This window comes from Lepidochelys olivacea (assembly GCF_965140295.1).
Source record: "Lepidochelys olivacea isolate rLepOli2 genome assembly, chromosome: 14".
NCBI lineage: Eukaryota > Metazoa > Chordata > Testudines > Cheloniidae > Lepidochelys > Lepidochelys olivacea.
In genome coordinates, this window is record NC_140424.1 from 29,232,477 (window position 1) to 29,245,377 (window position 12,901).

A 12,901-nucleotide genomic window follows, 5' to 3' on the forward strand; every position below is an offset into this window, starting at 1 on the left:
CTGGTCATGGGGCTTTGGGCGCTGACCCCCAGATCCAGCCATTCAGAGGTGTGGCTCAACACCCTTCCCCATTGCACCTGGCCCGCGCAGTCTCCCCCAGCCTCTCATCCATCCCTGCACTGCCCCTGGCCCCTGCTTCCTTCCCCCCACACCCTCATCTAGGGCTTAATTTTCCCTGAAAAAAAATGAAATTAACAAACATGCAAGTATCACTTTTCACAGCAGACTTAACTAGCTAGCTGGGAGGCTATACGTGTATATTTGTTAATATCACTTTTCACAGCTTCCCCTCTAGCGAGTAATGTGCTGTGAAAAGTGATATTAAACATAAAAATATCACTTTTCACAGCAAAAAGAAAAGGAGGACTTGTGGCACCTTAGAGACTAACCAATTTATTAGAGCATAAGCTTTCGTGAGCTACAGCTCACTTCCTCAGATGCATATCGTGGAAACTGCAGCAGGCTTTATATATACACAGAGAATATGAAACAATACCGCAGGACAGTGGGGTGGGAATAGGTATTGTTTCATATTCTCTGTGTATATATAAAGCCTGCTGCAGTTTCCACGATATGCATCCGATGAAGTGAGCTGTAGCTCACGAAAGCTTATGCTCTAATAAATTGGTTAGTCTCTAAGGTGCCACAAGTCCTCCTTTTCTTTTTGCAAATACAGACTAACACGGCTGCTACTCTGAAACTTTTCACAGCATTATTTTATATTAGTCTGCAAAAAACCCCTACATACATAAATTACAATTATTTGGATTTATATATGTGCATATTTATTTGTTTTTTCTAAAGTTAATTAGGTAGTTTAGGAAAAAGCGTCAGTGCGGCCACCAGCAAGAGTTGGTGGCTGCACCCTGAGGTCACCAAAAAATTGTTGTGAGAACCCCTGCTGTCGTCTATATTTTATACAGGAGATCAAACTTGATCATAATACTCACTTCTGGCTTCAACATCTTTGAATCTGTTTGCAAGTCTATATGATAGTTGGGAAACCGGTTAGCCTTGTCTGGGGACTCAAGCCCCATTTAAACAAACCATCCCTATTCACCAAGAACATAAGAACACCTTTAACTTAATGTAAATAGGATTCAAGCACTGAGTTTAAGTGGTGTGCTCAACTGACCACCTGGGAGATTATGGGTGGGATTTGTTTGGCTAGAGCATCTAAATTTCTGCATCTAAGTAAAGGCAGGAGTGCAGAGACTGCTGATAGCGAGCAGGGTAGAGTGAGGGCAGCAGCTTCAGTAAATATTACTGAGCATGCTTAGTCCATGTGAGCATGCTCAGTCCAAGCCAAGCCTCAAATCTGTGACTTCAGAAAAGCAGACTTTAACAAACTTAGAGAAGTAGTAGGTATGGTCCCAGAGGAAGAATATCTAAGGGGAAGAAGGAGTTAAGAAGAGCTGGTAGTATCTGAGAGAGAATATTTAAGGCACAACAAGGAAGACCCCCAATGCACATGAAAGATAGGAAGAACAGTAAGAGGCCAATATGGCTGAATCTGCAGCTTTTTTACTGACCTGAAAATCAAAAAGCAATCCAACAAAAAGTGGAAAAATGGATAAATCACTAAGGATGATTATGAAAGAACAGGAGAAGCACATTGAGGAAAAAATGAGAGAGGCTGTGGCACAAAATTAGTTGCACATAGCAACAGACATGAAAGGAAATAAGAAGAGGTTCTATAACCACGTTAGGAACAAGAAAAAGATGAAGGAAAGTGTAGGCCCACTAGTTAGCAGGGAAGGAGAGCTAACAATGAATACCATCAAGGCTGAGCTTTTTAATGCCTATTTTGCTTCAGTTTTCAGTAAAGATAATTATGATCAGATGCTTAACATTACTAGTATTAACAAGAAGGAGGAAGAAACACAATTTAGAATAGGGAAAGAATAAGCTGAAGAATGTTTAGTAAAGTTAGAGGTATTCAAGTTGGCAGGGCCTGACCATATTTACCCTAGGACACTTAAGGAACTAGCTAAGGCAATCTCAGAAAACATTAGCAATTATTTTTGAGAACTCATGGAGAACAGGTTAGGTCCCAGTGGACTGGAGAAAGTGAAACTGACTTCCTATTTTTAAAAGGGGAACAAAGAGGACCCACAGAATTATTGACAAGGCAGCTGAACTTTGATACCTGGATAGATACCGGAGGAAGCAGGGTTATAAGGAGGAGCTAGCATAGATCTGTCCAGTACAAATCAAGCTAAAACAAACTAATTTATTTCTTTGACAAGGTTACTCTCCTAGTGCATAGGGAAGTAGCACTAGACACGATTTAGCTTGATTTCAGTAAAGATTTGACACAATCCCACATGATATTATCATATGCAATCTAGGGAATATAGTCTAGCTCAGTGGTCTCCAACCTTTTTACACACAAGATCACTTTTTGAATTTAAGTGCGACACAGGATCTACCCCACGCCTTCCCTGAGGCCCTGCCCCTTCTCTAAAGCCCCGCCACACTCACTCCATCCTGCACTCACTCCATCCTCCCCTCCCTCCGTCGCTCACTCTTCCCCACCCTCACTCACTTTCACTGGTCTGGGAAAGGGGTTTGGGAGGGGGTGTGGGCTCTGGGCTGAGGTCGAGGGTTTCTGAGGGTGGGAGGGGGCTCTGGGCTGAGCTTGAGGCAGGGGGTTGGGATGCAGGAGGGGTTGAAGGGTGCAAGCTGTGGGAGGGAGTTTGGGTACAGGATAGAGCTCAAGGCTGGGGCAGAGTATTGGGGTGTGGGAGGGGCTATGGGTGTCAGCTCCAGATGGGGGGGTTAGGGTGTGGGAGGGGGTTCAGGTGCAGGAGGGGATATGGGGTGCTGGTTCTGGGAGGGGGCTCAGGGCTGGGGTGCAGGCTTCTGCCAGGTGGCACTTAGCTCAGGCATCTCCCGGTTGGTGGTAGGGTCCCTGCCTGCGCCGGCCCCACGCCGCTTGCAGAAGCAGCCAGCACAATCCTGCGGCCCCGCGGGGACGGGGGGGAAAGCACGTGGCTCCATGCGCTGCTCCTGCCTACTTGCGAAACAGGTTAATATAATTCTGGTGTGTCTAAACAGAGATGATGTGTGTAAGACACAGGAGGTAGTTATCTTTTGTCTACTTGGCACTGCTGTGGCCTCAGATGGCACACTGTGTCCAGGTTTAAACACTACACTTTAAGAAAGATGTGGACAAATAGGACAGAGTGCGGAGGAGAGTGACAAAAGTGATAAAAGATTTAGAAAACATGAGCTATGAGAAAAGGTTACAATAAGTGGGGATGTTAGTTGTGAGAAAAAAGGACTGAAGGGAGACCTTATAACAGTCTTCAAACATGTTACAGGGTGTTGTAAAAAGGATGGAGATCAGTTGTTCTCTGTGTGCACTGAAGATAGCAGAAGAAGCAATCGGCTTAATGTGCAGCAAACAAGATTTAGGTTGGATATTAGGAAAAACTCTCTAACTGTAAGGATATTTAAGCACTAGAACAGTTATCAAGGCAGGTTCATAGAATCATAGAATATCAGGGTTGGAAGGGACCTTAGGAGGTCATCTAGTCCAACCTCCTGCTCAAAGCAGGACCTAATCCCCAACTAAATCATCCCAGCCAGGGCTTTGTCAAGCCTGACCTTAAAACCTCTGAGGAAGGAGATTCCACCACCTCCCTAGGTAACCCATTCCAGTGCTTCACCACCCTCCTAGTGAAAAAGTTTTTCCTAATATCCAACCTAAACCTCCCCCACTGCAACTTGAGACCATTACTCCTTGTTCTGTCATCTGCTACCACTGAGAACAGGTTCTAGAATCCCTGTCACTGAACGTTTTTAAGAACAGGGTGGACAAACACCTGTTAGAGATGGAGTAGGTTTTATTTGATCCTGCCTCAGCACAGGGGATTGGACTAGTCAGGGACCACTGCCCCATTATGCAAGGTACTGCATGGGGACACCTAGTAAAGTGCAGTCTCCAGATGAAAGAGCTCCCAGTCTAACGAATATAGAATCATAGATATTTAGGGCTGCAAGGGACCTCAAGAAGTGAGTCAGGACCAAGTAAACCTAAATTATCCCTGACATGTTTATCCAACCATTTTTTAAAAGCCTCCAGCAATGGGGATTGCACAACCTCCCTTGGAAGCCTATTCCAGAGCTAAACTACCCTTCTAGTTAGAAAGTTTTTTCCCTAATATCTGACCTAAATCTCCCTTGCTGTAAGTTAAATCTATTACTTCTTGTCTTACCTCAGTTCATCACCATCCTCTTTTTATCAGCCCTTAATAAATTTGAAGAATGTCAGTCTTTTTGCTCAAGACTAAACATGTACATGTTTTTTAACCTTTCCTTATAACTCATATTTTCTAAATCTTTTATCATTTTTGTTGCTCTCCTCTGGACTCTCTCCAGTTTGTCCACATCTTTTCTAGAGTGTGGTGCTCAGAATCGGACACAGTACTCATACTGAGCCCTCCTCAGTGCTGAGTAGAACAGGCCATTTATGTCCTCTGTCTTACATACAACGCTCCTGTTAATACACCCCAGAATATTAGCCCTCCTCATGAGGTTGGCGAGTTGGTGCACCAACATCTTTGTGTTCTGTCTTGTATTGGGGAGGGGTAGCTGTGACAGGAGAGTAGTTGTCAGTGATGGGAGAGAGGTTGTATCTCAGATAGGTAGAGAGGGTAGCAACTCTGCTAGGCTCCCCAGGGGAATAAGTTAGGGCAGTTTCCTAGGCAGAGGTGGTGAACCCTTGCTCCAGATCAGATCTTGTATGGTTTATAGCCCAGACCCTGGAGGGGAGGGGAAAGGATAGCAGGGAGCCTCTCTGCACTTTCCTGCTTAGATTCTGGATCTGGGAGGAGTAACAGAACTGACCTTAATGAACAAGTTTCTTTGCCCCACAAGCAGGATTTCTGATTTTCAAACCTGACGTCATCTCCTGGCTAGAGCAAGGAGAGGAGCTGTGGCTCCCTGGTCTCCATGGATACAAGGAAAGAGAGATCCCAAGAAACACCCACACAGGTGAGGATTGTGCAAAACCGATTCAGAAATCAAGTTTTCTATCCTCCTGGCAAACATCAATCATGAATTTTTAATTAAGTGTGTCTGACCCTTTAGCCCTGCCTTCATCTATATTCAGAGGATGTGGAGGAAGGATGGGTCCCCTCCTCTCTCTTCTTGGAGGGAGAGTAGATAGGATTCAGCCCCTGATTTTTTTTTAATCTCCTCAACAGTTACTTTGGTTTGTTCCCTCCTTTTCTGTTCCCCTTTCTGAGGTTCCCATCCCCCCCACCCTCCCCCTGGCCCGGGGCTGACTCCTGTCTGGGTTCTCTCTCCGTCCCAGCAGGTGATGGGACGGTGAGTGAGACTGAGGAGGAGAATCCTGAGCAGCAAGGTCATGGGCAAGTGGAACCACAGGGGATGGTATTGGAAGGAGCCGAAGGGGATGTTTCCCAGAGTCATGAGGAGGAAGAAGCCCATGAGGGTCAGAGCAGGCCAGAGACAGAGCAAGGAAACAACTCAGAGGAGAGACAGGGTAAATCTAGAGGAATCAGGAAAATCAAAGAAACTGTTCAACAGAGAATCCCCACTGGAGAGAGATCCTACACGTGTGGTGACTGTAGGAGAAGCTTCCAATACAGATCAGCCCTTATTAGACACCAGAGAATCCACACAGGGGAGAGACCCTACAAGTGTCTCGATTGTGGGAAAAGCTTCAGACAAACCTCAGCCCTTAGTAAACATCATACAGTCCACACGGGAGAGAGACCCTATGAGTGTCTAGAGTGTGGGAAAAGCTTTCGGCAGAGGTTCCATCTTGTTAAACATCAGAGAATCCACACGGGAGAGCGACCCTATGAATGCTTCATATGTGAGAAAAGCTTCAGTGAGAATTCACAGCTTCTGTCACATCAGAGAACCCACACAGGAGAGAGACCCTATAACTGCCCCGATTGCGGGAAAAGCTTCCGTCATAGATCAGTCCTTATTGAACATCAGAGAATCCACACGGGAGAGAAACCCTACAAATGCAATGAGTGCGGGAAAAGCTTCAGTCGGTTCTCTCACCTTCTTTCACATCAGAGAACCCACACAGGAGAGAAACCCTATAACTGCCCCGACTGTGGGAAAAGCTTCAGTGAAAGCTCAACCCTTATTCAACATCAGAGAATCCACACGGGAGAGAAACCCTACAAATGCAAAGAGTGTGGGAAAAGCTTCAGTCACATCTCACATTTCCTAACACATCAGAGAATTCACACAGGAGAGAAACCCTATAACTGCCCTGACTGTGGGAAAAGCTTCAGTCACAACTCGACTCTTACTCAACATCAGAGTATCCACACGGGAGAGAAACCCTACAAGTGCAATGAGTGTGGGAAAAGCTTCAGTCGGATCTCACGCCTCCTATCACATCAGAGAATCCACACAGGAGAGAAACCCTATAACTGCTCTGACTGCGGGAAAAGCTTCCGTCAGAGGTCAGTCCTTGTTACTCACCAGAGAGTCCACACAGGGGAGAAACCCTTTCAATGCCCAGAATGTGGGAAAAGCTTCACTGTGAGCTCAACCCTTACTAAACATAGGAGAATCCACAGTTGAGAAAGTCCCTATGAGTATACTGACTGTGGGAAAAGCTTCAGTCAGAATTCACAGCTTCTATCACATCAGAGAACCCACACAGGAGAGTGACCCTATAACTGCCCCAATTGCGGAAAAAGCTTCCATCACAGCTTAGTCCGTATTGAACATCAGAGAATCCACATGGGAGAAAAACCCTACAAATGTGCTGAGTGTGGGAAAAGCTTCAGTTGGCTCTCAGGCCTCCTATTGCATCAGAGAATCCACACTGGAGAGAAACCCGGTAACTGCCCTGACTGCAGGAAAAACTTCTGTCAGAGGTCAGTCCTTGTTGCTCACCAGAGACTCCACACAGGGGAGAAACCCTTTTAATGCCCAGAATATGGAAAAGCTTCACTGTGAGCTCAGTCCTTATTAAACATAAGAGAATCCACAGTGGAGAAAGACCCTACGAGTTTATTGACTGGGAACGGCTTCAGTCATATCTCACACTTTCAATCACATCAGAGAACCTCCATTGCAGAGTCACCTTATAAATGCCCTGACTGTGGGAAAGGCTTTCGGCACAGCTCAGACCTCATGACACATAAGAGAATCCAGAGATCACAAAACCAAGAATTGTCCTGGCTGGGGAAGGGCCAAGTGAATAACACCTTTGCCAATTCCCACAAATCTCAGAGGGTCAGGCCAGGCCTGGCCTGGCAGGAGTGGCCACGTAATGAGGACATGGTGTAGTTATAAAGCAGAAAATGAAATAACCTTCCTGGAGCAAAGCTGTGGAAAACGAGAATCTGAGATGAGACTTTCACGTTGTGATGGTATTTTATTATAATTTTCCAGATGCTTCCATTCAGGTTATCTATTGAAATTTGGTCTTATATACCTAGACTCATCCCTATCTTATATGCTGTGACTTTGCATTAACTCTTGATAGTATTTTAGGTTGGTATCCACCGAGGGACTTAGGCGCTGTGACACTCAGTATTGCAGAAACTAAATTTTTTGGCACCTAGCAAATCACAGAAACAACACCAGGATCAACAAAGCCTGAGTTAGGAGCACCAGCTCCCACTCTACAATAAATGAGAGATAGGTGCCGTAGAATGAGATTCACAAAAGCCAGCATGCTACGTAGGGCACTGCCTAAGCTAGCCAATGGGCGATGATGACCAGAGGGATGTGTGCTAAACCTCACCCCTCCCAGGGGCATAGGAACCTATCTCTGTTTGTGGTTGACAAACCAGGGAAGGTAGATGCGGTGGGGCCTGGTCCAGTAAGTGTGTTCAGAAGCCGCCTGAGTCCACCCAAAACAGTGAGGAAAATCCTCCTAAGAACATCACCGGATGAAGTTCTAGCATTTGAATGTGACAACTTTTTAACTGAAACTGATGTGGTGCTGATTTAAACTGCCTGCTTGCACCTGTAACCGCCAGTTACTGTTCACACCTTGTCTATGTAGTGCTGAGCTGACTTTAATTGTCTTATTAATTATCTGCCTTACTGCCTAAAAGAGCTACCCTTCAAAGCTTTGGTTTGGCAAGGACATAACTAAATCTCCGCTGTGCTTACTGTGTTATCCCAGCTTTGTGGAAATCCATTGCTTGATGGTTAATTTTCTTTTGTTGTCTTGTTTCAACTCAATTCCTAACTTCAAGTGCTACTGAGATCTAGCAACTTTGTTAATCACTGTTCTGCTCTTGCCTGTATCTTGGGTTATGGCTACACTATGATTCTTTTAGCGACACGGCTGTGCTGCTACTGCCAGGCCGCTAAGAGGCATGCAGCGTAGCGCTGTTCACACCGGTGCTTTTTGTCAGTAAAACTTTTGTCATTTGGGGGGGGGGGTGTTATTCTAACACCCCTGAACAACAGAAGTTTTGCTGACCAAGAGCCAATGTAAACAAACCCTTACACTCATGCCCTCCAGCTGGGCTGCCTTTGCACGTGTGAGTGAGAATTACCTGCCAGTGAAAGAAATCTCCTCAGATCTGTCTCCCTTGGGATATTACAGTGTGTGTGTGTGTGTGTGACCAAAGCTATCTTCTAACTTCAGATTCATACTTTAATCTTTACTTGTGTGGCTTTAGAATACTCTTACTTCTAAAATAATTTTAACTATGTTGTGTGTGTTTTTAACTACAGAGTTGTCTCACTTGTTCCTATTTTACACTCCAGACTAGCTTCATTCCAGTCTTGGGGTGGGAACTTCATTAGTTCCTATTTTACCTTTGCCCATTTTAAATAACAAAAGCAGGGTACTTTGTGATAGTTCTTTTTCTATATTTGAACAATACAGTGTCACCCATAGATGTATGGTATTACCTTTAATAAAAAATAAAAGATGTAATAATAGCTTTGCTAGCTTTTATGAAGTTGACACTCCTTTCAATTGTATTGCCTGATCAACCTATCTAGTTTCATCCAAATTTATTTTTAGGTTAAAAGTTTTAATATCAAGTTGAATTGTTTATTTTGGGACATCCCTTATGCACAGGAAAAAGAAGCCTGGGTAAATTTTTATGTGGTTACTTCCTGAATGCATTAATAACGATGATCAATAATTCCATGTTTTCTTTGCTTTTCCTGAACCAGCCCGCTGAGGAGCAATTAATTAACAATTCCATCTATTTATTGTTTCTCCTAATGTAGCCAGACAGCCAGCCCCCCCACCCACCCCCCAGACCAGCATTGCTGGAAACACAGGAGGAAGCCGGAACAGGGCACTTAACATATATTCCAGCACAGCCTTTGAAGCTGTGAAAGCACAGGTGTGCTGCTACAATGTGCCTCTGGGAACATATACAACGATTAAGCTCACAGCAGGCAGAGGCCCTGTGACAGACATGGCTCTTAGCCCCTACTAAATAGCGTGATGCACACACACCAACATCCTAGGTGGGAAAATATTTACCCTGATTAAGTTTCGACTACTGGACATTTCTTTTTTGTTTCTCTCCCTTGCAAGTGTAAACTACTCTTGCAAAAGCTGGCGTCATCCCGACAGACCAGCCTCAATTTGGCATAAGAAAGGAGAAAGAGAATAAAGGAGTACAGAGGTATAAGTAGGGGACCTACAGCACCATGATTTTTGAGTGCTTTTCACTATCTATCTGCTGGTCAGATAAGTGACAGCCTCCCAAGGCTTCTGCAGCTAAGAGGGTCCCTACGCCTTGTCCCTTATTCGTCTTTCCGCGGAATTGAGTGACCGATCCTGGCTTGGCACCGCTGGAATCGAGAGATGCAAGGAGGGTAAGAAGCACCCACACCTGATCTCCTATCTTTAGTGTACACATATTTTGAAATAGAGCTCTATACTTTGTTTTCTTTCTTTGGGATTGTGGCTTCAGTTTTGTAACTTGTTTGTATGTGTAACATCTCTACATTTAAATAAGTAGGCACTAGCAATTTTGTAACCACATGATTAGAATCTAGCTTAATAAATTTTGGTAACCATTTATGCATAAGCCTGACTTGTTTTCTCTGGTTTACTGTAAAGCAGCCAACACAATTAAAGAACCTCAGCCGTTTTGGCTCTAAAGCCTGGCCATTAGGTGAGAGTACTAAGAGCCTAGCGTTGAGTTGTGCCGCCTCAACGGGGCAAACTCTTGGGGCACCTGTCAGTCAATCCTGGCTGCCCACTGCGAAGGAGCTCTGAGCTCTAGCAGTTAAAGTCACGGGTGTGGAGAGGCTCTTAGTGCTGCCATTGGGGCACCTGTCAGTCAGTATTGACTGCCCGCTGCGAAGGTGCTCTGAGCTCTAGCAGTTAAAGTCACGGGTGGTTAGGACCTTGGGGCATCCGTCAGCCTAGCCCGGGCTGCCCGCCGCGAAGGGACAGTGCGTCCTAGCGGTTAAAGTCACGGATGGTATAAACGGGCATAGCTGGCACCTCACCAAACATCCTTGGCCGTCGGCTAACACCTAATTATCAGTTTTGATAATTGTTTCATTATTTTAGTAATTTTACTTTGAATATTACCTGGCAACCAACCCTTTTTTGCCTCACGCTCCTTTCATTCTGGGGAAGCATCTGAATCCCTGGTTTATAAATCATTGCCCTGGGCACTTGGACAGGTTAAAGGAGCTGTTTAACCACAGTCTGATTAGCTGCAGTGAAATAGGGGTCTGGTAGACTGAAGGGAAGGAGGAGGAACCTCCTAACAAGGTTGGAGGCCACTGAGCAGTATCTACCTCTTGTCATAGATGATTGCTGAGTTTTGCTGAACATCTGTGAAAGCCAGGGGGAGATCCTCACTGATGGCTGGGAAGCAGAGGGGGAGAGAATTTCCCTGTTCTGAACAGCCAGAGAGGGGACCTGTGCCAGGTGCCTCAAGTAGTCCAGGACATGGAGTCAGATATTTTGTGCTCCAAGAATGTCAGACTGTAGTTGTAGAAAATGAATGTTCTGTAAGAAGAAATGAATGTAGTGTGTTTGTGTAAAGATTAATAATTAATGTTATGTGGGAGAAGGGGAAATGTACCGCAGCAATTTTTTTTAAGCTGAATTGAACGTGATGAAACCTCTGTTGAGTTAACATAATGCAGTGGAAACTTCAGACCAATGGACCTGTGGAGAAACATGCCCAGACTCCTGAGCGCACACATGGCTGTGCTGATGAGCTCACAAAAACGTGTAGGTGGAAACTGTTCTCCTTTTCTTGGAGGATAGAATTTGTGGGAGGAAAAGGGGATTCCCAGTGTCCTGTGTTCCACAGGCTGCAGGATGGCTTGGTTGAGGTGCTGGATGTGAACATAGCTCCACAGTGTTTTCCAGCAGAGGTGGTTGCTTCTGCATGATGTCCAGGATCCTTTCCTGCATCTCCTTTCCTTTGTCCACAAGCTCCCTTGAGTGCAGGGGTAGGCGTATTCTGTAGGTAAGGCATAGGTATAAGTTAAGGCAATAATGCATGGAGCCTGTGCTTGGGTGGGGGGTACCCCATCCAGTGTGTGGTGAGTGCACCCCATCCCATGAATAAGACCTCAGGACTGCTCTTGACTTGGGGCCATGACACCTAATGGTCAGAGTCTGTAGACTTGCCCTCATTCTCAGGGCCATAAGGCCCAATGGCCAGAGTCAATAGGGTTGCCCTTGCTCTCAGGGCTGCTAGGCCTAGCGTCGAGAGTCAATAAACTGACCCTTACTCTGAGGGCTGTAAGGATGCCCCAAAAGCTTTAGCAAAAGTAGTTAATCAGGAGTAACCCTCAAACATAATATAGCACAAGACAGATTGCTGTAATGCCCAAACTGCTGACAGGAAACACAAAATACTGGTTTATACAAGTCTGGGATATTTTAAGTTAGGAACATAAGCAAATGTCTGACCACGAGAATGTTATGGTAACTAATGGATGTGTATGCTAATGAATTTTAGGTAACAGGATTAGTTTCCTATGGGAGAAGGCCACCTCTACATTAGTAAGGTGAAGAAATACAGATAAGGAAAATGGGCTAAAATCCCTACTGAATATGCATTAGGCATTATTAAAAATTGTATCCTGGTCTTTGTGCTTTGAGAGATGTAGGTCTTGGAAGATGCCAGGATGATGACCACTGATGATGGTGACAAGGAAAATGATTATGATGATTGATTGGATGATGCTGAGAAAAATAATGACAGATCTTTGGGGTTGTTCTAAAAGGGATGGTATGACTATGTGCATTCTGGATTATCCCTATCTACCTTGATTGGCTGGAGTGTTTGTAACTTTGCTAACTCTATTAATAAAACTATTGCAAATTCCAAAGGCTTTTCCTAAGTGGTGAGTTGCAACTAAATAATTTTAATAATACTGGGTTTGATCTCAAGACTAGAACCTACCAAACCTCAGTGTGTTAACTGGGAATTTCTTAAGTAATCAATACAATTAATATATAATCTATAGATCAGGCAACACAGGACATTGCACCTCCAATGATTCTAAGTGAGGAACCAGAAATCAGTGAACCAAAAGTGGTTTGTTGGAAATTAGGCTTAAGTGGTGGACAAAATAGTGTCCTCATCACTCCCTTTTGGGGCCCTTAAAAAGAGACTTTGGGGAAGGACAAATTTAAAGCTTTTTACCATCACTGCAGTGGTGACAGAAGAATTGCTTTGGTTTATCAGTCTTTGATACTCCAGTGAGGACCCTTGAATATCACTGCACCAGTGTGGTCCCCAACCTGATACTTGTGATATCCTGCTCTGTCTTCCCCTCCTTTTTGTGCTACTTTCTTTCCTCTGTCTTCCCCCTCTGGTTTCTCTCTCAGCTTTTTACTGGACCCTGAAACCATCTGTACTGTATGCAGGCGTCCAATTTTTTTTTTTGGGGGGGGGGGGGTGGAGGAGGGCCCCAGAGAGTTTCG

At 44.8% G+C, this 12,901-nt stretch overlaps 1 protein-coding gene across 8 annotated transcripts in view; it reads left to right on the plus strand.

Annotated features, from left to right (window-relative positions):
* Nucleotides 1-12,264, plus strand: part of LOC311530175 (uncharacterized protein) — a 28,703-nt gene extending 16,439 nt beyond the window's left edge. For 4 of the 8 annotated variants that reach the window (XM_084646636.1, XM_084646640.1, XM_084646643.1 and 1 more), the window contains 2 exons: nt 4,885-5,001; nt 5,324-12,264. In XM_084646636.1, coding sequence (XP_084502762.1) covers nt 4,885-5,001; nt 5,324-6,582 — 1,376 coding nt within the window. In that variant the 3' untranslated portion in view covers nt 6,583-12,264. The remainder of the gene's footprint in view (nt 1-4,884; nt 5,002-5,323) is intronic. The other 4 variants (XM_084646637.1, XM_084646641.1, XM_084646638.1 and 1 more) reach the window with 3 other exon arrangements.
* Nucleotides 12,265-12,901: the final 637 nt, after the last annotated feature.